Below are 27074 nucleotides of genomic sequence, written 5' to 3'. Positions count from 1 at the left end.
AGACAACCACTTTCTATTTACGATTTACAGGTCGAGTTTACCCGATTCGATCGAGCATTGCCAGGATCGGAGGTTTCTATTCAGCAAAATTAAGGAGAGAGAGACGTATGTATAGGAACGTTACGGAGTTAATGTCAGTATTGTTCATCAAACACACAATCCGACGAAGTTGAACGAGCTTGTCGTAACGAAAATTCTGTTCGTGAGAACAGTAAACTCCTACACTCACAGAGAAGTATTTGCACAATATAATCATCGAGATTTAAAAGAACATCATCCGTGTATGCTATAATTTACATTGGGGAATCATGTCGATTTGTACCTTTTCGTTGCATCCTGAAACTTTGAATACGCGTACAACCGAACGAAAATTCTATTAATATTCGAACAAGCTTGCACCATGTGTACTTGTTGTACGGCTTATCGTTCCCTTCGTTCTCTCTCTGCTACGTAATAAACATCAAATTAACGGTGTAAGGGTGCAGTGTGCAAGAGACTAGTCGCCATAGTCTTTTCTCTCACAGGGAGTAAACTCGACTGGCAAGAGGGGGTGAGGGAACGGAGGCACGGTGGGGACAAATACGTTTTGCCCCACTCCACGGGCAAATCTCCCTACTCCTCTAAAACGTTAGCACGTCGCGCTTCGCTATCGCTCCGGAATCACGGACAAATCAAACATGGCGATTCAGTCGCTGTTTGCGGTAAAGGCGTACGGTTCGTGGAATGGGAGCGGATGAATATCGTTGGACGAGGCAGTGTTTTTTAATACGGTAATGTGTGCTTGTACCACTGTAAATCGCCAGATTTTAGATAATATCACAAACATGGAGATTCAGAATGACAAGACGTCGATAGAGAAAGTGTCTGGCGGCATCGACGGGCTACGTGACGTGAAGGGCGTAAAAGCAGAGCCGACGCCTGCGGCGTCATCGTTGCCAGCCTCAGAACAGGAATCGCACTCTACTGGCGAAAACATCAACGAGGGCACCTACATCAACAAAACAACTGTAAGACCACCACCAGTTTCCGTATTCGAAAATGCTTATCAAGAACGGATACATCACGTAACAATTTCAAATTTAAACTCTCTTGCATTTAGTCACACGATTTTGTTTTTAATCTGATTATTTGAAGCATTATTTTACACCAGATCGACCATGGTGAATAATTACACAATCGGGTTAGATTTAATAACAACGTTCGTTATTCACTGAACTCCATCGTTGCCTACTTTTTACTTTATTTTATTGTCGTTCGATTTGTTATATTGAGTAAAGAAATATTATTGGTGTTATGTCACAGTAGTAAATATTAATATAATAGTAATAAATTGGTATTATTTCCCTAATCGTATTATTTAAATGTTCGTGCACACAAAATGTTTATTATTCAACAGCTTTAAATGGATTGAATATTAAAAATTGACATACTTTTTTTTATGTTTTAGTATATTAAATCAGTGATAAACAATGTCGGAATATTTGAGAGTGGGAGTGGCAGCGGAGATCAAGAGGGATGTCATCATGAAGATGGAAATGATATTGCAGCTAAAAAGAGAAAGACTCGCAGAGGTAAACCTAAGCATAGAAAACTAAAGCCGTATTCAAAACAACAGTTATCCTATCAGCAGCAACTAAGATATAGATCCAGAGATCGATTAGCAAAAACTGGTAGACAACCACCAGCACCATATAATACTACACAATTTCTTATGAATGATCACAGTGATCTTCCAGACCTTGACCAGAAACTCTCGAAAGCTGTTTCTTCTGAAATTCCTGCTACATTTCAGAAACCATCAGCTCAAACTCGTACTAGAGACTCAAGTTTCAGTGTAGATTCAGACGAGGATTACTTTTACTCATCGCCGGAAAACGAAGAAGAATTTTTGACAAAGGAATTCTCAACAGCGTATGAAACTCTTCACGCAGAAAGGTTGAGTACATTAAGTAAATCAGAACTGATACAAGAATACATTCAATTGGAGGCCAAAGTCGATTTACTGACAAAACGGTTACGTGGGAAAAATTTTCACCAGTCGGAAGAACGAGACTTAGAGAGCCAAAGTAGTAGTACAGATTCGGAGTCGACAAAAAAATTAAAAATCTGCCAACAACGAATTGACGATCTGACGCAACAAAATGAACAGCTGAAACGAGAGAATGATTCGTTGAGGGCTCAAAGACACGGCAGTCCGGTTTCAAGTGTTGATAGCGAAAGCGATAGTGATAGTACAAGTAATGGGAATAAAAGCAGATGCGACTGCAACTTTTCGAGTTCTAACTCCTCAGAACCTGTGGATAATGGGTTTAGATTAGAAAAGAATAATTCAGCAGAGGGAGGTAAAAGCAGGACAAATAATTCAGTGGCTACTCATAGTAGTAGTACCACCACCACCTCATATGAAAGTACAGGGCTTGCAGACAATGAGCTTAGATTAGAGAAGAGTAATTCAGTGGAGGAAGGTAAAAGCAGGACAAATAATTCAGTGTCTACTGATGGTAGTAGTAGTAGTACTACCTCATATAAGAGTTCAGGACTTGCAGACAATGGGCTTAGATTAGAGAAGAGTAATTTAGTGGAGGAAGGTAAAAGCAGGACAAATAATTCAGTGTCTATTGATAGTAGTAGTAGTAGCAGCAGTAGTAGTAGTAGTAGTATCTCGTATGAGAGTTCTAACGAATCTGTAACTCAAGTTGATCGTTCAGATGATCATGTAAAACAGTTTTATATTTGTGATACTTATGATCTTTCCGATTCCTCCCCATAAATTATAATGAGCTGTTTTTATATTAAAAAGTCTATTCAATGTTTCAAAGATCAACGTGCAAGTCATGTTGAATATGTCATTGGTCTTGCATATTTTTTTTAATCCTACCAATCTAACAAGACTGGTTTAAATTAATGTAGTTGCATTTAAGCAACAAGTGATCCCTCTTTCTCACATCAGTTATAGTTATACAATCTTAGACAATTATATTCTTTGCACTCTTATAATTTACTTTCCACGTATCTTTTGAGATTCTTTGTGTGTAAAAAGAAACATGTAATCAAGTACGAAGTACATACCCGATCTTATGGAAGACCAAAATTTATGTCTGTGCAGGCTATGTTGTTACTCGCTTAATGAAATTGCAAAAATGTTGCATATTTGTAGTACATATTGTATAATATTATTTTGTCTTGCTTCATTTGGTACTAATTACAATGCAGTTGAACTAATCACTTTTTAACATCCCATTCCTTCTGAACTGCCATTTCAGAATACTGAATATATAAATTTTGTGTTATACAGACCATCAGCTAATGAATCATAAAGTATCTATCTAGACACAATAAAAGATACAATGTAATAATTATACTTATATAATTTATGTTATAAGCATTGTACAATTGTAAAAATTTGTAATGTAAGATTAGGTATTAGTTTATGGTCTGAGTATACAATGTATTAAGATATTTCACATTTTACATTTTTACCAAAATTAGTCTTTTTTTGTTATGATTATTCCTCTAAAATATAATAAAAAAGAAACAAACTGCATTTAAAAGTCTTGTACCATGTGAATATGTTTCATTGTGAAATTGCCAAAGTATGGTTCTTTTAAAATTAAAACAACATTCTTGAAGTTAATAAAAACATTTTTGACATATAACATAGTGTTTACCTAATATGGAATTATTGGAACTTCAGAAAACATAATTCAATAGGAAAAGGTAACTTGTTGTTTGTTCATAATTAAATAAAAAGATATTGAATCTTTAGATGTGGAAACGCTAACACGTAACTTTTGAGTTCTAAAGAAGCTTTGTTCAATTTCGTTTAATTGAAGTTAAATTTACGAAAAAAACATGTTGAGCAGTTAAAAGGATAAATCATATTCTTCAACGATTCGTGCATTAACACATTTGTGACCGACGTATTTTTACAAGAATAATCGGTAATATTTACGACTCAGCTTTACGTGACCCATATGCTGTGTCATCGGCTTCAGCAAGAATCATTTTACATCCTAATATTCATACATGAAATAAACAAATACATACATAAAACAAAAAAAACTATTATAGAAAACGTTAAAATGTAATAACGATATAATATTTATTCAAAATATGTACCGTAGGTTGATATAAAGTCGAAAATTCGTAGATCCGTACGAACGTACGACGTATGTTTGGCTGCGCATACTGGCGCATACGACGATACTACCAATTACGACCATCGGGTTGGAAGCAATTGGAAAGGCGAATCGGGCGAATCGACGCTCCTTTATTTCGTTCCCCTAAAATTCGTTTCAAGCAGTTGCAACGCTTGCAACTTGCACAGCCTAAAGTAGGAACACCTTGAAATACTTGTGCTGTGTGAATCGGGCTTAGTGTCCTATGAAACGTTGCCAACTTCATGGCACGTCAAATTGAAAAGGCACGCAAGGCCAACGTTTGGTCGTGTGTATACTTTCTACTTTTCTATTAAATTGTTAACGAATACATAAAAGTTGTTGTCGGACAGAATAGTATGAAAGCAATGTCTCATCATTATGTTGTGACGGCACATAAGCCAACGGCTGTCACCGCGTGTGTCACCGGTGAGTAAAAACGTTTCATCGAGCACAATGATTATACGATAATAAACGATTATTTTATTTTTACTAATCAAGGTAATTTCACTTCGCCAACGGATTTGAATTTAATCCTGGCGAAGAATGTTCGACTAGAAATTTATCTGGTCACTCCGGAAGGTTTGAGGCCACTGAAAGATGTTGGAATTTATGGGAAAATCGCAGTCGTTAAGTTTTTCAGACCACCGGTAAGGTTATACTAGCATCCTTACTTATGACTGTTAGGAATCATTGGATTTTTCTGATAAAATTCACTGGTATTTATTTATTATATTGAATAGTCATTTGCAATACTTTTTATGTAGAACTTTAATTTAAATTATCGCTATTGTTATATGTGGTGTTTAGATCCAGGACATTTACAAAAATGTAGATTTTCCTGGAATAATTTCTGCAACTGTAATCAAACAATTTACTCTGTTAACAGTTTTTATTCTAAGGGGTTCTGATTAAACTTTTTATTATATCGTTTTTTAAAAACGATATAAAAATACATAAAATCCAATGTCATAAATGTTAAAAAATGTTATAAACATATAAAATGATAATGCATGAAAGTATTGAAGTAAAAATTTCTGATTCTAAACTATGACATAATAAACTAACATACAGTTAACAAATTTTATTGTTCCTATAGAATGAGAAGAAAGATCTGTTGTTCCTATTAACCACACGCTATAATGCTATGATTCTGGAATGTATTGGAGAAGGAGAAGATATAGAGATTATAACAAAGGCTCATGGAAATGTGGCAGACCGTATTGGCAAAGCTTCTGAAACAGGAATTAAAGCTGTAATTGATCCTAAAGCACGTGTAATCGGACTTCGATTGTACGATGGCCTTTTCAAAATTATACCACTTGACAAGGATAATCCAGAATTGAAAGCATCATCCATACGTATGGATGAACAGCAAGTGCAAGATGTAAATTTTCTTCATGGATGTGTTAATCCTACTTTAATTCTAATCCATCAAGATATTAATGGCAGACATGTTAAGACACATGAAATTTCATTGAGAGATAAGGAATTCGTTAAAATGCCATGGCGACAGGACAATGTAGAACGCGAGGCTATGATAGTCATTCCTATTCCTTCTCCTATCTGTGGTGCTATAATCATAGGCCAAGAGAGTATACTGTACCACAATGGGACCACATATGTTGCTGTTGTGCCTCCAATCATTAAACAGAGTACAATCACATGCTATGCTAAGGTTGATAACCAAGGACTTAGATATTTATTAGGAGATATGGCTGGACATTTATTCATGTTGTTCTTAGAACAAGAAAAGAAAACGGACGGTACAGTAGTAGTGAAAGATTTGAAGGTTGAACTTTTAGGAGAAATCAGTATACCGGAATGTATTACTTACTTGGACAATGGTGTAATATTTGTTGGCAGCCGTCTTGGCGATTCGCAATTAATCAAATTAATCACAAAAGCGGACGAGAACGGTTCGTATTGTGTACCAATGGAAACTTTTATTAACTTGGCACCGATCGTTGACATGGCTGTGGTCGATCTCGAAAGACAAGGTCAAGGACAGATGGTTACATGCTCTGGAGCTTTTAAAGAGGGTTCACTTAGGATCATCAGAAATGGGATTGGTATCGAAGAACATGCAAGCATAGATTTACCAGGTATCAAAGGTATGTGGGCGTTAAAAGTTGGTGGCGGTAATTTCGACAATACCTTAGTCCTGTCTTTTGTCGGACAAACTAGAATCTTAACGTTAAACGGAGAGGAAGTCGAGGAAACAGATATCCCAGGCTTTGTTGCCGACGAACAGACTTTCCATACCGGAAATGTTACGAATGATTTATTTGTCCAGATAACACCGATATCCGCCAGATTGATTTCACACGAAACGAAAACCGTTGTTTCGGAATGGGAACCGGATAACAAAAGAACAATCAGTGTTGTTGCTTGCAATGGAACACAAGTACTTTGCGCTACTGGTAACGATTTGTTTTACATGGAAATTATAGACGGACAGATTGTACCAAAAGGTTTTGCCAGTTTGCAGTACGAGGTAGCTTGTCTAGATATCTCTCCATTGGATGGTCATACCGACGCAAAGATAGCCGCAGTAGGATTGTGGACAGACATTTCTGTTCGCATATTAACGTTGCCTGCTTTAGAAGAAATCAATAAAGAATTGCTCGGAGGTGAAATCATACCCAGATCTATTTTAATGACGTGTTTCGAGGGTAACACGTATCTTCTCTGTGCCCTTGGTGACGGTAGCATGTATTACTTCACCTTACACAAACAGAGTGGTATACTTTCGGATAAAAAGAAAGTTACGTTAGGCACACAACCAACGGTTCTAAGGACTTTTAGATCACTATCCACCACAAATGTCTTTGCATGCTCTGACAGACCGACCGTAATTTATTCGTCGAATCATAAACTTGTATTCAGCAATGTTAACTTAAAGGAAGTAAATCATATGTGCTCATTAAACGCAGAGTCGTATCCCGACAGTTTAGCGTTAGCGACCGACAGTACCGTGACAATAGGAACAATCGACGAAATACAAAAGTTGCATATTCGAACCGTACCTCTCGGTGAATCGCCCAGACGAATTGCTTATCAAGAAAGCTCCCAAACGTTCGGAGTAATAACAATGCGGGTCGATATCCAAGATAGCAGCGGTGTCGGTATTGTAAGACCTTCTGCGTCTACTCAGGCAGCTTCTACGTCTACACAAGCAACTTCCACATCTAGCACTAGTCTGATCGCGTCTCATAATAAGCCTACAGGGCATACAGCTAGTGAAATCGGCCAAGAAATTGAGGTACATAATTTACTCATCATAGACCAGCATACTTTTGAAGTTTTACATGCACATATGTTAATGCCCGCCGAGTACGCGTTATCGTTGATATCTACCAAATTGGGCGAGGATCCCACATCCTATTATGTGGTTGGGACTGCGCTCATTAATCCGGATGAGACAGAGCCAAAAATGGGCAGAATACTTTTGTATCATTGGAACGATGGAAAGCTCATACAAGTAGCTGAAAAGGAGATCAAAGGTTCATGTTATTCTTTGGTTGAATTCAATGGAAAACTTCTTGCCAGTATTAACAGCACTGTTCGTTTATTCGAGTGGACCGCGGAAAAAGAGCTTAGGTTGGAGTGCAGCCATTTCAACAATATCATTGCACTCTACTTGAAAACGAAAGGTGACTTCGTTCTCGTTGGAGATCTCATGAGATCTCTTACGTTACTACAATATAAAACGATGGAAGGTAGCTTTGAAGAAATAGCAAGGGATTACAATCCGAACTGGATGACTGCTATTGAAATTTTAGACGATGACACTTTCTTGGGTGCTGAAAATTGCTTTAATCTGTTTGTCTGTCAGAAGGATAGGTAAAGTTTAAAAATTCATATATAGTTTGTTTGTCTTTTTTTTTCTTTTTTCCTTTTCCCTTTTCCTTTAAGTAGTCTGCACTGTACAGTACTCAAAACGTATTTTTTTTTAGTGCCGCGACTTCGGAAGATGAGAGACAACAAATGCAGGAGGTTGGACAATTTCATTTAGGTGATATGGTTAATGTGTTCCGACATGGGTCGTTAGTGATGCAGAACTTGGGTGAATCAAGTACACCCACACAGGGCTGTGTGTTATTTGGAACTGTTAGCGGGGCAATCGGTTTAGTTACACAAATTCCATTCACATTTTATGAATTCTTACGAAGCCTCGAGGACAGATTAACCAGCGCCATAAAGAGCGTTGGTAAAATAGAACACAACTTTTGGAGAAGTTTTAATACCGAATTGAAAATAGAACAGTGCGAAGGTTTTATCGATGGAGATTTAATTGAAAGTTTTCTTGACTTGAGCCCTGATAAAATGGCAGAAGTTGCGATGGGTCTTATGGTAAATCGTTTTGTTTGTCCAGTGTGCGTGTAGATATATTCTATTGTACTTCTAATCTATTTTTGGCTCTTTTTTGCAGATCGACGATGGTAACGGTATGAAGAAAGAAGCAACGGTAGATGATCTTGTAAAAATAGTAGAAGACCTTACAAGAATACATTAAAAAATTTACATATGGCTGATTTGTATAGTTTATTATATTTTGAGAAGTCTACAGATAAATAAGTTGATAAGGAAACTCTTAAATATTTGGGAAACAAGTGAAAAATGTATATACAGCTTACCTATTTATCACTGATAGCTGATAGTACAAGAAAGCTGGAAGGTATATTTGTTTATTTTCTTTTTTCTATGAAAGATTGTTTTTCATTGACGTATACCTCTGTGCTCTTGTATCTTAATTCATATTACATTTACATGATAATTTCTTTCAATTGCCTGTACATGTGTACGTGGAAGTTGGTCAAAAAGGTATCTGAGCTTGCATTAAGAATGCATTGTTCGTACGAATCTCTCATCCGTTTCTTCTACAAATGTTTCTGAACTCATACTCGCATAACGAACTTCTTTTTATGGTACTGAGTAATAATCGAGTAATAGTACTTATTTTAACTAAATACAAAACTTCTTTGTCAATAGTAATTGCCTTTTCTGTCTTGAACGGTTCGGAAATATTACGTCAAGGCGTGTATAAGTTAATCAAGTCTCGTCAGATTAAGCATCAAATCACTAAGCTACAACTCATCACGCTCAGTACTAAGTATCTAATTTCTCGTTTGACAGTATTTCTATGCTCGAGCGTGATAAACGTAATAATGCGACAAACGATTGGCAACAAAGTTATTTTAAAGTGGCGTTAATTGAAGAAAAAAGAAATGTAATCCATAGAATGCCTGTATGTTTGTAACATTTAAGTGTAAGAAATACATAATATATGAAAGGAAGTGTCCATTTTCATGACAGTTCTATTTATTTGCGTCTATTGCAGCTTTTAACGTGGCCGGATCGAATAACCAGTTTCTTAGTTCTTCTATACCTTGACCAGTCATACCACTGGTCTCGAATATGGTGAGTTGTTGTGTAACTTCTTTTTGTAGACGCGAATATTGAAGCATGAGTAAGGCTTCATTACGCATTTGTCGATAAGAAAGATCCATTTTATTGAGAGTTAATGCAATTTTTACAGTTCGCAACCTGGGTTCAACTAATAAAGAATAGAGTAGTACTCCCGCCGCACTTATTTGACACAAATTGCTCGCGTCCACCACGTAAATAAGTTTCCGTATCTAATAATTCGAAAAATTGTTACTGGGCGTATGAAAAGTTAATTCACTTTTTATTACAGTAATTACCGTTTATATTTACCTTATCAAAGTAATGCTTCCATATTAGTGCCATATTGCCACCAATTTCTTTAACAATCATATCAAATTCACCGGTGCAATTTTTTATTATAAAAAGATTTATGCCATTAGTAGACACAGTATGCGTTGCGTCGTCCACATCATCTCCTTGTAAACGTTTCATTAAAAAGGTTTTGCCAGATTTCGCAGGACCAAGACAGAGGCACATTTTTTTTGTAATTGATTCGGGAATTTTTAGATTTTTATGCGATCAATTCAATCCTACGTTCATGCGTACAGGATTTATTGATTTAACAAATACGTTTCTCTAGGGAACACACATAATCATTTATTTAATACTCCCCCAATATTGAGTAGTATTTATTTCATTATTAGAAAAACACAAAGATGGTTTGAATAATAATGAATCACCGGTTGTAAGAAATTTATAAGTTGAAACATAAGAAAGTAAATGACATAAAACATAATTTTTGTATATACTTTAATTAAAACAAATTATAACAATTTACGGTATGGGTTCTTCATAAAACTGTCCGTAACGCTTTCGTACAATTTAATATACAAACATTAAAAATTGTGTACATTGCTATCACTAATTTACATAGAAAATACGTTTCTGAGAATAAATGCTACAAATTTTGTTACAGATGTGGGAACAATGTTTTATTGTTACACGTAACAAATACTAGATACACAATGAACTTATACAAACTACAACTCAGTATGATCATTGGTTTGCATATAAATGATTGTATAACTTCATAAGTACAATGTGTATTGGATGCAATGGTATATGTTATAGAGGTAAACCACCCAAGAAAACACGGAATCATGCACAATTCGTCTACATCTGATATCGTTTTCTTAAAATTGTACAGTTCATGTAATTTATAAGGTAGAGAAATCATCTTAACATATACATTTCATCGCAATCACATTTTAAGATATCTCACTTACAACATTGGTAGAAATACATCATTCTTTTTTAACAAACTGAAAAAGAGTATTAACAATTAAGAAATATTTTCCACTTAAGAATCATTTAATTCGGAATTAGGTCACAATTACAAAGAAAGTTGAACGAATATGCTCAAATATTTAACGTATCATTGTATAGATCTAATGTATGGTATATGTTTAAAAAAAAAGATCATCAAAGAAGAAATCAATTACTTGTGATAAGAAAAGATATAAAGAAATCACTAAATTTATGAACTTGTAACAATCACTAGTCAGACAGGTGGATACCTCAAATGGAAAGATAAGAATTCCCTTGAAGAAATCAAGAACATCATTCTTATTTACGTTATTAAAACAATATTTTTATATTAGTTGGCCATCAATCACCTCAATCCTTTGCACTCATCGAAGAAACCATGAAAACTTTTGAGCCACCTATGAGTCTGTTATGAAATAACAATTAATCTAGTAGTTAAAATTATCGTTTTACTGCTAGCTAAATATGTAATATCATAGTAAAACAATATTCTAGTTTGCTCTCCGATCATGTATGCAGGTACACAAGAAAAAACAAGTGCAAAGGTTCAAGATTCTCTTTCTTCTTATGACAAAGGGTACACTTTTTCGAAGTTGCGCTTACGTTGTTTGTATGTGTGTGTGTGTTTTTTTTATTAAAGAGTTCCAAAAGAAATATATTTTGCAACGCGCACAAGGCACAGGAGGTTTGCCCTCGGTAGCGCGAGTCGTTAAAATGGAATAAAGACATCCCTACCATTTTTTTTTACAGACAAGACTCTAGCACGATCCTCGAGTGTACTGTAAGTATTATAATCTTATCACCAATAATTTAATTTACCTAATTCTCTGTACAAACGTATTTATACTGTTTATGTGCATCTTTCCGTAAATAAGATTATGTATGTATGTATATATATTACAAATCAAGTCCTTTGAATCTGTACAGTCATTTCATAGAAGTTCCAACGTTGAATGTATTCCAAAGCGAGTCGGTTAATCTTCCTCGGGAATACAACTAGACTAGAATATATCAGTTCAAGCCTGGTTCACGAATTTTTAGAGCAAAGCTCGCACTTGACGTGGCATTTGCCACGACTGCAAACGTTTATCTTTGCTGCCGGCTATAATCTAAAAATGTAAACGATTTTTTTTAAAAGTTAGAATACGCCCAACAGTGTTATGGTCTTTTGATAATTATTTAAATACCTTATTGTCTATGACTTCCATGCTTAAAAGCATATTTCCGGGTCCTGGTATGCTGCACACAAGTCGATGATCCTGCAAAGGAAGTATATCGTTTTATGCAATTGTTATCTTGACTTTATTTCAATTTAATACCAACCTTTGTGTCAAATATATAAATATTCCCGTCATAACAACCAGCAAATAATAATTTTTTGTACAGTCGCATACATACGATCCCTACACCAGCGTCGTATTGCGTCATTTGTTCGCCATTCTGTAAGAGAGAAGTGAAATGAAGAATGATCTTTTACACGTAAAGCGATAGAAGGGTACAGTAATGTCTCGATGAGTGCGACAAACTCGGTTTCGCTTCGGAGCATTCGTGGCAAGGCGGAGAGGTTTTCAGCCTTTCACCAATTTGTTGAGTCAGCCGAGCTTCTGCTTATTTTGTTTTGATTGGTTCCAGAAGGGGACCCCCCACCCCCACCCCAGTCGTGGGAATAACGCCGTTATTCGTGTCGCATTAATCGAGGAATCGCTGTACTTGACGTTTTTCTTACAAACCGTGAAATCAAAGACAAGTATGGACGTAGTACTCGTGCCACAATATATTAAATTATGATCACGCATCAAACTGTAGACTGTGTGATTCTTTTGACCACAAATCGTGCGAAGAAATAGGCCGTTCTGTGCATCGCGTATCGTGATCGGTTGGCTACGTGATGCTACAATGAGAACTCTTCGTGGACCCTCGTTAGTTGCTTTTAAAGCTAATACAGACTTATCCGAGAATTGTATACTGTTTCCTTTTACAACACCCGACTGAAATATTAAACAATTAGATGTTACATGTGTGTTCTAATGTATGAAAAAGAATCTAGATTGTTCTTAAATATGTTCTTTACAAACCTTGACATGATAACGAGACACATGGCCGGATTTAGTACCTATGAAGATTATCCCCCAAGCCTCATCCATACATTGTATTGGACTACCTATGTCCGCTGTGTCTCTCACTTGAAGTCCAGTCTAATAAAATTCACGCGTAATATATAATAGTAGTATATAATAGCAAATGTTTTAAAAAAATACAGTTTACTTACTGTTATATTGTAGCACCTTAAAGTCCCATCTAACGAACCGGAGAACATCCATTCTTTGTTATTGTCCACTGTGCTATTTGGATTATAGACGTGTAAACAAGTCACAGCTGCTTTATGGCCTTTATAGATATTTAATATTCCGTTTGAAGCTTGACTGTATCTATATATTCTGCCATCTTCACTTGCAGCTAGAAATGAACTTTCAAAAACCTAAAAGACATTTATTTTTATAATTAATCTTTAAAATATAGTAGAATTTCTGGAATTTTAACACGGATTATCAATGTACGGCAAAAATTACCATCCCCTTAATCACGAGCATTCATTTCGTATGACAAAACAAAAAAAAAATTAACAAAAATCAGAAATATACTAAGGATTGGAAACAACTATAAGTTGAAGCCAAGGTAAAGGAGAATAATAAGTGAAAAGCTCTGGAAACTAGAAACTCTGGTGGTTTTATTAATGCTACTCCTATGTATTTGTACACTTATAATAAATGCTAAATAGATATCATGTAAGTATATGATCCTACCAGGAACAACAAAAATTTGGAAGAAAAAGATACATGACTGGAACGTATCATACTTAACAGATGAATACGTTTTATAGGAACCAAATATACATGGTATGTTGTTAATAACATAGAAAGACTGTTAAAAAAAACAAAAACAAAAAATAAAGTTATCATGAATTGTGTTCAAACAAGAAAAACAGGAACAATCATGCATCACTTCAACAATGATAGTTTCTTCTGCCTTGAGACGATCGGCCCTTTACCTTAATATCTAAAATAGGTCCTTTGTGGACCGTATATTGTGTCCTTGGTAAATCCTTATCATCCTTTGTCTCTATCACAGTCAACATTGATCTAGAATCATTATGTTGATTCTTGGTAACTATCATCTTCTCCTCTACAATCTCGATATCCGGTTTGTCACGATCCTGAGAAATTTCTGCAACGGCCTGTTCTTTCGTTAAAACCGGTATAACTTCGGTATTATGATCATCCATAGATTCCTGTTTATCGCACATAGTTAAGTTCATTTTCATGGATTTCGGTCCTCTTCTTTCTCTGTTGACGTTGACCGAGTCACTGACAGGTTTTATCACATCATCCGACTTCTTGAGAGATTTTGTTACTCGACTTTGCGAAGATTCGGTTGTTGAAGCTGCTGGTTTCGGTGCGCACACTGGCGAGTCTTTGGTTGACGACGTCGTTTCCACTGTCGAACAGGTATTATCCACTTGATCGGGATTCGATTGCACATACGCGTTGATCGTAGAAATCCCATACTTTCGTAACACATCGGAATCTACGTTCGGTTTTAAGATCATGTGTTTACAGTCCACCAATCTCACTTTGCAATTCATCATTTCCGGCATTGTATGCTGTTTGTATCTTTTAACGCCATTTAAATCTTCGTGCCGAACTGACGACGAGTTAGGAAGAACATCAATCTCTGGCGGGACACATCGTTTCCGGTTCCCAGCTGTTTTTTGGTTACGACTTCTTCTACCGCTTGTAGATGTATTCTCGGTTTCTTCGTCGTGCGACGATAACACTGGTACAGGTGAAACACTAGAAAGTTGTATCTGTACATCTTTTTCCTGAGAGTCCTGTCCTTGCGGCTGAACGGTCGCGTCGACTTCCAGCTTTATTCGTTTTGTTGTCTCTTCCGTGTACCGGGAACTCCTACGAAGAGGTGTTCTGCTACTTCCCCTCTTACGCTTAGACGACTTTTTGCTCGATGTATCGTCGCTTTTGGACGGGTCTGTAGCCTCGACAAGATGAGGAACAGGCGTTCGATTACGGTTATTGTTCTCTTCACTAGACGATTTGTTCGATCGTTCGGACTCTCTTCTTCTATGCGATACTCTATGATCCTTCAAACTTATGAAATGTTCATCTTTAGATGGATCAGTTGACTCTTCACGATCATCACGTACATGTTCCTTCTCGCACAGATCCTCTTGTTTAGGTAAAGAATCCTTAGATGTTTCATCATTTACATTTTTTGGTTCATTGTTTTCACTTTGAGTACATATAGAAATCTCACTTGCAGTTACCATAATCTTCACAATAGATTTAATTGTGTTGTCGTCACGTTTTTCAGGTGCATCAGGTATTGTTGCCACTTCTTCCGGGTTTACTGATACAGTGCTGTCAACATTAACAACATCCTCTATCGGAGCAGACTCTGTATTCTCCTTGTCTGTGTTTTCTTCTTCAGTTTTCTCGGTATTTACATCAGCTTCGGGTATATTTGAAATTGATTGATCGGTGTACGTATCGTTGGTAACTGATTCTACTGGAAATAAATCTCTATCTTCTGTTGAAGTTACATGTTCAATTTCTAGTTTTTCACTTTCTGTAGTTTGCTGTACAGGTTCTATTATGTTCGTTTCAATACTCATTGTAGCATCACGTGAAGCCTCTGGGTCTTGTGATTCCACATTAATCAGGTCTCCTTGAGGTTGTTCTTCGCTGTTTGATGGGACTTGAATATTACTAAGAGGTACTGTTAATTGCACATTATTACCTGCATCAATTTTATCATCAGAAGAAGTTGGACACTCAGACAGTTCAGTGGAGAGTTCAAGATTGTCTTCTTCAATATTTTTCAATGGGAAAGAGACTACCAGTGTTTTCTTTTCTTCTACCGATGAATCGGGTTCTTGGAGTATTTCTGGTTCATTGACATGTTCTTTGTTAGCTAATGTACTATCCACATCAGGTACATTACTTTCATTGTTTCCCTCTGATGGTTCTTCTGGTTTTTCCACATAAAGATCTTCTAATCTGTTTTCTGCCACAGCGTTTATTACTTCATCCACATTCGTCCAATCTAGTTGATGCTCGTTTGCTTTTTCGGCTTGCTCATCCGAAGTATTTGCTTTTTTCTTTGAGTGTAACTTTTTAACATACAACGCAGATAGTGGTAGCTCCTCTTCCTCAGGCGTCAACATGGCTATGGAATACAACAGCCCGCGCATTCCTCTCTTCTTCCTTCTCCTTCGTGCATCAGCTTTTGTTTTCCGTGTTTTCGCCATTTCTTTCCTGTATGTTTCCTCTAAAAGAGCAAGACCCGTGGCGGGCTTCTTTTGGTCATCACTCGGGACCTGAACAAGAGAATCCCAGGTACTGTCGTCAGAGTAGATGGATGACTGCTCTGGTGTTCTATTCTCTTGCGTTTTCACCGCTGAACTTGCAGTGTCCATGTCATTCGCTGGTAATGCTTTATCATCATTCTCTTTTAATAATAACTTGTCACTGCTCACTTCTACTGTTTTTGATTTATCAACTTCCTTGATGGAAATGTGCGGTTCTGTTTGTTTAGCAGTTTTTTCGCTCTCTTCGCCGCTAGGTGTATTTGGTTTATCATTATCAGACAAAGATTTTGGATTAGTTACAGCAACAACATGATTAACATCTTTCTGAGATTTAATTTCACCAATTAAAGCCTGGTTCGAGTGTTGTTCGGTTGTTTCTGGTTTTGGAGCAACCTTCTTCAATATTGGTTTCACCGTATTATTGGTTTTTTTTTCTACAATGTTTACCACTGATGTCTCTTTTATACATTCCAATTTATTCTCAGTTTTCGTTGCCCTGTCAGACCCTCGGTGCCTCTTTCTCCTTTTTAAAGATGGAGATCTAGTATGGTTATGACGTGCAATTTCTTCATTCTCAGAACTACAAGTGCTAATACTGTTTGTTTTCTTTACAGCGTGTTGTTCGTGTCTGGGCACCTTGGATTTGTTTGGCTGTACAGGGTGCACTGCGCTATCCTTCAAGGGTACATTCTCGGTGGTTGTTTTGGCACATTGGTTCGTTACAGGACCTGCTTCTATGTTTTGAATTAACTTCGACATCAATGCAGACGGGGTTCGTGGTCTGACCAGCGATATTTCGATTTCCTTGCGTTCGTGTGCCGCATTGTTATCTTCGAAATCATTGTTTGCTGTCAAATCGTCGTTTGTAAGCATTTCGTACAGTGTCATTTTCTCTGTCATCAGTTTGTGAATCTCGACATCGATTTCAATCATTCTAGCCATGATTGCTTCCTTGGTATTCGGATACTTCGGTTTCACTGTATCAGCTGCGACTGCTTCCTTTAATTGATGTTTAGAGAGACTGCGTTTCTTGTGGTGCTTGATTTTCATTTTAGATTTATCCTTCACTTTGTGCAACTTTTCATCTCCCTCTTTACGAACCGATTTAATTGTATGCTTTGTCTCATGTTTATCGTGCAATTTTTCTGGTTTCCTTTGTTCTTTATTAACATTAGAATGTACATCGTGATCAACAGATATCCTTACATCAGGAGAAACTGAAATTGTGTTACCCTTATGCTGTTCCTCCTCGTCTCTTTTTGCAAATCTATCAGGTTCTTTGTTCAACTGTGAGGATTCAACATTTGTCTCAGATGTTAGTGCAGTAATCAAAGACAAGTCCTCTGATGACGTTCTAAAGGCAGTTTCTGTTGGAACACATAAGTTTTCCTCTGGAACACTTAAATTTTCCTTTGGAACACTTAAGTTTTCAGTTGGAACACTTAAGTTTTCTGTTGGAACACTTAAGTTTTCTGTTGAAACACTCAAGTTTTCTGTTGGAACACTCAAGTTCTCTGTTGTTTCAGAACACGCAGAATTATGCTCAATCTTTTCCACTTCTGTACACGATGATTCAAGCACTGGAGATTGCTGAGGAATATCTATAGTAAGTGTTGCATCCTTTTCTGAGGATATTACAGGAACTTCTGGTTCTACGGGATTTACCAATTCAGACTTCTGTAATGTTTCTGTATTTGGCTCAGCGTTACTTGACTCATTTAAATCAGAAGAAACATTTGTAATATTTGTGGTATCTTTCTCTTCATGCCCAGGTAAAGTTACATTCAAATTCGTTTCAATCACCTTGTTCTCACTTTCAGGAGATATATCATCACCTATATCTAAGGTTTCCGATAGTTCCTCGAAGTCTATTGCGTTGAAATTCGGCGACTTGAAGTTATCTACCGAACTTCTTCCATCCTGCTTTGAGTCGCTTAAAAATGTCTCTGTATCCCTGGCAATGCAATCTTCTAATTCCAGATCAATGTCAATTAATTTATCGATAGATCTTCCGTCTGTATCATCTATGTACTCATCCAATACAATAAAGGGTACTCCGTCTTCATTGAACGTGTCCTGACCATCTAAATCATGGACAGACAAATGATCCTCTTCTTCCATATCTATGTTACTAGTTTGAGGTGTCTCCACTATGTCAACATTTTCCAGCTGTAATGTTTTTGTTTCAGCTTCGTAATTATCGGGGACTGTGTTGCCGACAGTGCCATCTGTAGTGATAATTGGTTGCTCGTCCACCGATTTGTCTGTTAATATTACACTACCAGTATCCTTCATTTCCCGAGTACCATTATCATCAGTTCTATCGTCTTCTTTCACGTTATGTTTATCTTTAACACAAGTGTCCAACCACTTGGTAGAATCTTCTATTGTACTTTCTTTTTCATCTTTATTTTTCATTCTTATGTCATATAATTCAGACACTTGACGAATATCTTCTTCGATAAATTCTGCGAAGAAACCTTTAAACGGGCTACCAGAACTATCAGGAGATTTTACTTCACTTACGTCAATCTTATTGCAAGTCTTCGAGGACTGTACATCTTCAATTGTCTGAATTGGGGAACCATTCAGTTCCAAATTTTCATTGTCTACTTTAGTTTCTAAATCTGCACCACTCTCAGAGGCATCCCGTGGAATCATTTCTATATTTCTGGATTCATTTTCTTGCAAAGTGGAGCTCTCATCCATTACAGTATCTTGTAAGTCATGGTTCTTATCTAAGCAATCATATTCTCCCTCCAAATGCAGTTCTTGGTGACAATGATGTGGATCCTCAGTAACAAGTACCAAATTATCTAGAGATTTATCTTCGGTAATACATTCTTCAGAGGAAACGGATGGAGTAATGTTAACAGGTGCGATTTCTTCGGTCATAAACTCTCCTCTATTGAATTCTTCAGTCGTTACAGATTCGTATAATGCAGCATTTACGTCAAAACATTCACATCCTTTTCCTTCAGTTTCCTGAACGTTATTTTCTTCAGGTTTCGAAATTGTTAAATTTTCCGTATTTCCAGTTTCACTTCCTCCTTCGTCTATTTTTTGCACTTCTGTAATTTCTTTGTTAACTTGATTCGTAATTTGTTGATTATCTACATCTGTTATCTTGTCATTAATATTCATAAATTCTTCGCTGTTGTTTTCTATCGTGGTATCAATATTAATTTCTTCCTGACTAATGTCATGTTTACTGCTACTTTCTGTTGCAACATTATCAATGGACATTGTTGAGTCTAAGAAGATTTCTTTTGTTTCTCCACTTTGCACCGATTTGGAGGTGTCACTTGCACTTGTCTTCTCAACTTCAGTCTGAACAGTACTGTTTAGATTTTCGGTCAATACTTTGCATACCTCTTCAGTTATGAGTGGTTGTTTTATCTCTTTCTCTTTCAACAAAGACTTGGATTTCGACTTTTTTTCTGCTGATTTCTTCTCTTTCTTCAATTTCAATTCTTTACTTCCTTCTGACCGAATATTCTTGAACCTAATGGATTCAGCTGTGGCCGATTTCTTTGATTTCTTCTCTTCTAATTCTACAGTGGATTCAACTGTCGCTTTGAAATGCTCTGACTCCCTGATTGTCCTTTCCTGATGAAACGACGTATCATCGCTTCTGCGGTCCCAACAACTTACAGTCTTTTCTTTATCTTTGATTTCCGATGATTCGTTGACACTCTGTGACTGTGCAGGAACTGAGGGTTCGTTGGTTTCTTGAGAAATATCCGCGTTCTGACATTCTTCTTCCAAATTAAGTTTTTCCTTTGTTTCTTTGTTAGAATCTGACGAAGAGGGACTCACCGACTGACTCAATTTTCTTTTAACTAATCGTGGATCCTTCAAAAGAATTTTACTCTCCACCTCTGGTACTATCTTAATCTCCTTCTCCATGCTTAATATCTCAGATTCGTTACTTGTCTTATTCGTCAATAAAGTAGGCTGAGACAGATTCTGAGGCGTAGAGACAGGACTTTTGGACAATTCCTTTAGTTTAGCCTCTTCCTGTAACCGTCTTTGCAGAGCACGTTCCTTGTACGCCTTTATATCTATCTTCCTGTATCCACTTTTCGTTTCTGTTGACAGGGTATCAGTTGCATGTGTTTTCTGTTCAGCTGTTTGACCACTTTCGTTCGTCGCATTAACATTACTAATATCTTCTGCTGCATGCGACTGCTCTATAACATGTGAAAACACATTGGTCTGAGGTACGGTGCTGCTTGAACACGAAGAAGTATCTGTCCATTCATTGTGACATTCGGCTACTTCGCAACCTTTAGCCTCTTCCGCTGGTTTATTCGTTATTTCACTGTCAGTGGTTGTTGTGTTATGTACGTCAACTGTACTCTTCGCTTCAATTGATCTTTCTAGAACTTGGTTCTGTTCCAATTCAGTGGAATCGGGCATCTGTTTCAGTTGTGCTTTGGTCTTTGGTTGCACACTCATTGATATGATTGTTGGTTTCTTCTTAGCCTGGACCGTTGTCTTGTCGCAAGTGGTTGTTGCAGGGATTTGTGTCTCCATTTGTGAACTCTGCGATTCAATCCAGGAAGTTGTCTCCACTGTTGTACCGGTAATAGCAGGAGCAACGTGAGTAACGCTGTTAGTTTCACTATTAAATCCTTGAGAAACGCTATCCTCGATCGTGCTTAACGGCTCCTCTTTAACGACCACCTCCTTCTTAATCTCATCCTCCGTTAACAACCGATACTCTCCAGAACACTCGCTGGACCTAGATGCATCGATACTTCTCTTCCGCTTCCTTCTTTTCTCCTTCTTTCGCTTTTCCCTCTTGTCTTTTTTCCGTTTCTCGCGTTTCCGTGATCTACGTTCCTTGTGCTTGCTTTTTTCTTTCCATTTCTTCTCGATCTCGGCAGTCACCTCGTCCCTGATGGTCTCGTTCAGCGACTTCTTTTTCGCGATCTTCTCCTTCTCCTTGATCACCTTCAACAATTTTGTGACATTTGGAGCAACGGTCTCCTCGTCGGTGTAGGTTGAACTACTTGTACTGGACCCGTCGCTACTTTCGGACCGTTCCATTACCCTCGGTTCTTCCTCTGTCTCGTTGTAACGATCAACGTATCGGTCCTGATTATACAGCTCGTGCTGTAGAGGACTAAGACTTAAATGTCTCGTCGGTGAGTCTGACGAGCAGTACCTCTGGGACTGGTGATAATTCGGATTGTCTTCGGTCAAGTTCTCGGCGCTGTTGGAGGCATTTTTCCATATGGCAGCTGATGTCGCGCTCGTACTTATCGTTCCATACTTGGCGTCCCATTCTTCTTTCGTTAAGTTCCTGAACGAGTCCGGATCATGTCGTTCTTTTCGATCCCATCTCTCGTATCGTTCATATCTGAAGGTGCTTCGATCCTCGGAATTCGATTTTCGCGATCTCGATGTACCCGATTCCGCGCTTTTACTGAGCGACTTGGCTCGCGCGATTCCCGCCGAAAATATGTCGTCGAGATCAGCCACCGTTGAGCTGGAAATCTGCGGAAAAGACTGATTACACTCGAGAGATTCGGTCGTTGGTTGCGGAGGAGGTGCTTTACGGGTTTCTATAAACCGTCTTGAAGTCACATTCGGGAAACGTTTCGTCCTTTCGGTCACCTGCGACAAGATGTCATCGAGATCGGCCTCGTTGAACAACGGTTGTTGCTTTTTATGCGTGATTTCTACCTCGGAATTCGATTTACTTGGCAGTGACTTTCGTGACGAGCTGGTGTCTTCCCGTGAAAGGTTTAAATTCAGTTCTGTATTCGAAGGACAGTGCGACGGTTCCTCCCCCGCGTGCTTGTCTTCCACCTGCTCTGTGTACGTATCGTGTTTCAGATGATCAATCGATTCGACTTCGATATTCGTCTTGTCGAGATATTCAGAGGGATAGATACCTGAACTGTTGTTCTGAATCGAAGGTACGATTTCATCGATGTTCGTCGTTTTCTGTGTCTCCAGCGGTTCGATATCGGACGGCATAGGATCCAATTGGAGAACTTCGCTTAAATGATGAATAAACTCCGTGGGCAGATCTGTGATACCGACCACAGCGCCTGAATCCAGCATCGCGTTCAACTGGTTCATGAACTCCTCCCTGTCGTACTCTTTCATCTTCTCGTGCTCGGTGTTGCGCATCTTCAAGGACAACGTGGAACGTCGTTCTTTCACCAGGTGTTTCATCGCGATATCGAACTTCCGTAGACTCGAATTGTTCACCATATTACAAATGTCGTTCTTGCTCATCTTCAGGAAACGACTGATCACTCGGTTCTTCCAGGAGGATTCCGACGTAGCCGTTTCCAAGACTTTTTTATTCTCTCTTCTGGATCTTTGAATTTTCGGCGCAATTACATTATTCGGTATTTTTACAGTCGAAGAGGAAGAGGAGGAGGAGGAAGAGGAGGAGGAGGAGGAGGAGGAGGTGGAGGAGTGTACAGCAGATTTCTCCACATCTTTCTCATGGTCCTGGCGATGAGATTGATCTGCTGCTTACCCCTTCTACGCTCGTTAGAATATCTCTTGGACTGTTTCTTTTCTTTCGACGGATTCACAGTTGTAGCTTGTTGAGAAGTCTCTCTATTATTATCGGATCCACTTAAAGAGGGCCTGTGCCACTCTTCCTGCTTTTGCAGCACCTTCGTTTTCGAATTTAAATTGAACACCACTTTCGGACGTATCTGATCACCTGTCAACAAAGTTATATCTTCGGTAATCTTAACCTGACTCCGTACATTCTGTTCCTCCTCGACCACTTGAACGGCATCTTGTTTTTCAATCTGTTCCGACTCGCAAACCGTGGTCTCTTTCATCTTCTTACTTTTATTCTCCTTCTTTTGATTCTTCCCAACGTTTAAATGCATTTGATCCACCGACGAAGTACAGACTACACTATCTTTTGGGACAGGAATATCCGATGGTGTACATTCCGTTTCCAATACCATCGACGATGTATCCTGATTGTCCTTCGTGTCCACCGACATATTCATTATCTGCTTCGCGAATTCCATCGCCTCCTGCATGTCCTCCAATCCATCGTCCATACTTATACCCTGCTGGTTGCCAGAATCCACTAGCAACGTGTTCTCCTGGGGCGGTGGCGGAGGAACATTGGCGATATTTATTGGCGGCGGTGGCAATCCAAAGTCTTGCACGATCACGGGTCCGCTGCTTGTCTGTGGCAAAACGGGTGGGAAATTAACCGGCAGACTAGGTATGAACGGCGGCGGTTGAGAAAAATTCGCCGCGACGGAATTTATACTGAAGTCCGACAGTTGCGACGTTTCCATTACGTTCATACTCATCATGTGAGATCCAGGGGCGTTCAACGGAGCGATTAGCTTGGAACGTTCCTGCGAGGACAGTCGTGGATCGAAAATCGGCGGCGGTTGAAGAAGCTCGTCACGTTTGTGGATTTTCGGCGGTGGCTGTTGAGGATTGAATTCCGGTAACTTTTCGTTCGGTTTCATCAGGACGATCCTGGGATCGAAAGAGGGAGGCGGTTGCAGAATTTCCATGTCGTACGGCGGCACGATGGTTCCTTGAGTGTTGGAATCCAACGGTGACGACATAGCCTGTGGAATTTCTTGTCTGTTAGACGATTCGGTCGCCGATATCGACCGTATGTTTGGCGGTGGTTCGCTCGGGTCGAACGCGGGAAGCAAATCGTTAGAGGAGAATGGCACTAGAGCATGATGCTGAGGGTCATGGCCCGAGACAGGTACAGTATGTGTGAACGGCGGTGGCGGGCACGGGCCAAATGCGGCTGGACCTATGTCAGCTGGATTGTACGGTCCGATGTGTCTCGGTGGAGGGATTCGATTTCCACGAAACGGTAATCTCTGTGGTCCCCTGAAAAATACATTATTTCCATTCTGTTGGAACGACCACCGACACCTGGGCCCAGGAGGAATTCTGGGGGTGAACCTAGGAGGTATATTGAATACCCTTGGCTGGAAAGGAGGCGGATTATTCAATTTCTTATCGTCATTTAATGACGATGTCTGTATTTCGTTGAACGGTGGAAATGTCGGAGATTTCGAGTCGCAGTTAGAATTCAACTGAATTTCTTCACTGGGAGATGGAAGTGTAGCTGAATTATTTTGTCCAGAATCGGAGTTGTTCTCTGAATTTTGGCAAACTTCTTCCTGTGACAAGCTCGCTTGTTCATTATCCTGCTGGTTTAGATCCACACCTAAATGGTCATCCTCATATGTATCAGTATTAATATGTTGTGCAGCACTTGTATCTATATCCTGTAATGTATCCTGATTCTGCAAAAAATCTACCGGTATTACGTCTTGATCGTTTAAAGCTGACACAGACGTGGGAATTGTGTTTTCATCGTTAAATGCTAAAGGATTTTCATTCATTAGATCATCTATAGGTTGCATCAATGCGTAATCCGTTATGTTCTCGTCTAAAATTGGATTTGCATTGGTGTTTCTATCAGAAGATTGTACAACTTCTGTAATATTATCACACTGAAAATCTAAATTTTCCAAATTACATTCAGGGTTAGGCAACTCATGGAATATCTGTTCTTCGCATCTATCTTCTTCCGGAAACGTATCTGACTGATCCAGAACATGATTGCTATGCACTGATTCTAAGACATTTGAAGGATTTTCCTGATTTATGATAATAATTTCATTGTTTGTACTTGCAGTTTCAGTTACACCCTCACCTTCATAGGTGATCAAAATATCGTCGTTATTGCCCGTATCATCTGTACTATCAAATTTCGAATTATTACAGTCCACCCTTCCTATATCTCTGAAGTCAGTAAAAGTTAAATCCAGTTCAGGTGGTTCATGTCTGAGTTCGGGAATACCCTTCATTTGAACAATTCCTTCTTCAGAACCACTATTTGGTAATAGGGATAAATCATCTTCCCAAAAATTTGTCATATCCTCTTCTGTTATTGAAGATAATTTCTCTTTTAATTTGTCAGCTGTCTCTGTAATTTTTTGTTGACGTTCTTCTTCAGAGCCCAGCAAAGGGGTCTGTGGCACCACTAACGATTTTTCCGCTTCTATTATTTGTTCTTCTTGCGGTGGCAATGGTAGCCTAGGACCAGAATTTCTTACGAAACCCATACAAAATTGAGGACCTGATGGTCTACCAGGTCCAGGAAACCTTACTATTCCCCTGCCATTATTAGCAGCTCTACTTCTGCCATTTGGCCTAAATTGTAAATTACCCCTATATTGTGGCCTTCCAAGAAAGCCTTTGTTCTGTTGCCATGGTTTAAAATTTGGACCTTCTACCCATTTCTCTGGCCCTGACAATCTGTGTGGTGGTCGTGGATGATTAAAACTTGGGTGTGGAAACCTGGGTCCACTGAAGCCATTGGATGGACCATTTGAACGAGCACCCCGTGGTCCAAAGCCTCTTCCTCTGAATCCACTGCCACTCATCACACTGTTGATTTTGATACTCTAATTATTATAGTGCATTTGAATCTACAGTTCTTTTAACCGTCATGAAACTCCCGAAACGCACTGACTCGTTTGTGTCAATGTTCACATGCTGCATAGTTTATACTGTCAGGGTCTCATTTCTCTGTGCACAGAAACCCTTTCTAGGAATTGGAAAATCTGCAATAACACACATTCTAAAACTTCCAAGCTATAACCTCAACCGTTTGAGAAATTACAACTTAGTGTAAATATTATTTTTAAATCGTGCGAGAAACAATATCAACATACATGAAGTATCTTCGACAGTGTCCTTAACCTTCTCGGCAAAATTACTCAGCTACTGTGAATTTCATTTCCAACGACATGTATTGCGATCAGCGTTGATAAAATAATTTTCGTACTACCGTTCGATAAAATACGTGATACTGCCGATGTAAGGGAAATAACAACAAAACGACGTGCACTTATCATTCAAATATAATCGCCATGTTGCACAATAAATCTCGACAACCTCGATAAACAACGTACAGTTCGCTGTCAAATGATTGCAATTAACGGAACTGTCTCCTGTACATTTCGATCTTTCACACGATAATTAACGATCAAACATTATCGCGTGTTCCGTTCATAACAAATCCGTATACAATGCACAACCACTGCACCGTACTCAATTCATTGAATTAGATCTTCCCTGTTCACGTTTAAAAACCCAAATTCAGCCACGAACTCGTGAATCTAGTAGAGATCGTTCGTAATGTTTTCAACCGTAGCTTCGAATCTGCAATCATTTCTAAACCAAAATTATTTACTTAATTCCTTCTTTGACGGATCAATTTGACAGAAAATAAGTTGTAAAATAATTGATCGTTGGTCTATTTTAAGTAGAATCTGTTATCTACCATTATAGAATATGAGTTGGTAATCTGCTTATGGAATAGTCCCAGAAGTAATCTTAGTGACAGGTTCATCATTATCAGCTGTTATATACGTTTTACACTGTTCAGTCTGATTTCAATAATAGAGATCGTTTTCTAGCACTTAATCGTGCGATATTAACGTAATTAATAAATCTGATTCCATGGTCGCATTTATCTTTTTAATAACGTTCATCAGAGATTCATGTACGGATTACATTTGATGACATTTGAACTGATGTGAACATTTACGTAGGTTCCAATTAGTTGCAGAAATATACTTGGAAGTAACGAATAAAAAGATAAGAAACCCAGCGTGAACCATAAAAAGAGGTTTGGGTCTGACAGTTAAAAAAGGGTCTCATGAGAGGAGTAGGGAATTTGGCACCTTGCCCAGTCGCTTTGAAAACTCGAAATGACTCGAAACTCACAAGTCGGAACCGTCGGAACTGGAATTTTCTCGTATGCTGTG

General features: G+C 38.3%; 4 protein-coding genes across 4 annotated transcripts; 2 read left to right on the top strand and 2 right to left on the bottom strand.

Annotated features, from left to right (window-relative positions):
* Positions 1-560: 560 nt before the first annotated feature.
* Positions 561-2770, top strand: LOC107189284 (uncharacterized protein DDB_G0271670-like). Its single transcript, XM_015577778.1, has 2 exons — positions 561-1007; positions 1448-2770. The coding sequence occupies exons 1-2, from the start codon at positions 774-776 to the stop codon at positions 2768-2770; spliced, it is 1557 nt and encodes a 518-aa protein (XP_015433264.1). The 5' UTR covers positions 561-773.
* A 1691-nt stretch (positions 2771-4461) lies between these two features.
* Positions 4462-8676, top strand: LOC107189386 (DNA damage-binding protein 1). The gene is made up of 5 exons (XM_015577906.1): positions 4462-4586; positions 4659-4807; positions 5257-8003; positions 8117-8513; positions 8593-8676. Exons 1-5 carry the CDS (start codon positions 4517-4519, stop codon positions 8674-8676), a joined length of 3447 nt encoding a protein of 1148 aa, XP_015433392.1. The 5' UTR covers positions 4462-4516.
* An 802-nt stretch (positions 8677-9478) lies between these two features.
* LOC107189371 (ADP-ribosylation factor-like protein 16) lies at positions 9479-10085 on the bottom strand. Its single transcript, XM_015577888.1, has 2 exons — positions 9879-10085; positions 9479-9799 (listed from the first exon to the last, which is right to left on the bottom strand). Exons 1-2 carry the CDS (start codon positions 10083-10085, stop codon positions 9479-9481), a joined length of 528 nt encoding a protein of 175 aa, XP_015433374.1.
* Positions 10086-11791: 1706 nt separating this feature from the next.
* On the bottom strand, positions 11792-25858 carry LOC107189283. The gene is made up of 8 exons (XM_015577777.1): positions 22756-25858; positions 13924-22696; positions 13144-13353; positions 12950-13069; positions 12605-12862; positions 12198-12314; positions 12062-12133; positions 11792-11983 (listed from the first exon to the last, which is right to left on the bottom strand). The coding sequence occupies exons 1-8, from the start codon at positions 25683-25685 to the stop codon at positions 11912-11914; spliced, it is 12552 nt and encodes a 4183-aa protein (XP_015433263.1). The 5' UTR covers positions 25686-25858; the 3' UTR covers positions 11792-11911.
* Positions 25859-27074: the final 1216 nt, after the last annotated feature.

This window comes from Dufourea novaeangliae, unplaced genomic scaffold, assembly GCF_001272555.1.
Source record: "Dufourea novaeangliae isolate 0120121106 unplaced genomic scaffold, ASM127255v1 scaffold142, whole genome shotgun sequence".
Classification (NCBI taxonomy): Eukaryota; Metazoa; Arthropoda; class Insecta; order Hymenoptera; family Halictidae; genus Dufourea; species Dufourea novaeangliae.
This window is presented reverse-complemented; position numbering and strand designations above follow the sequence as displayed.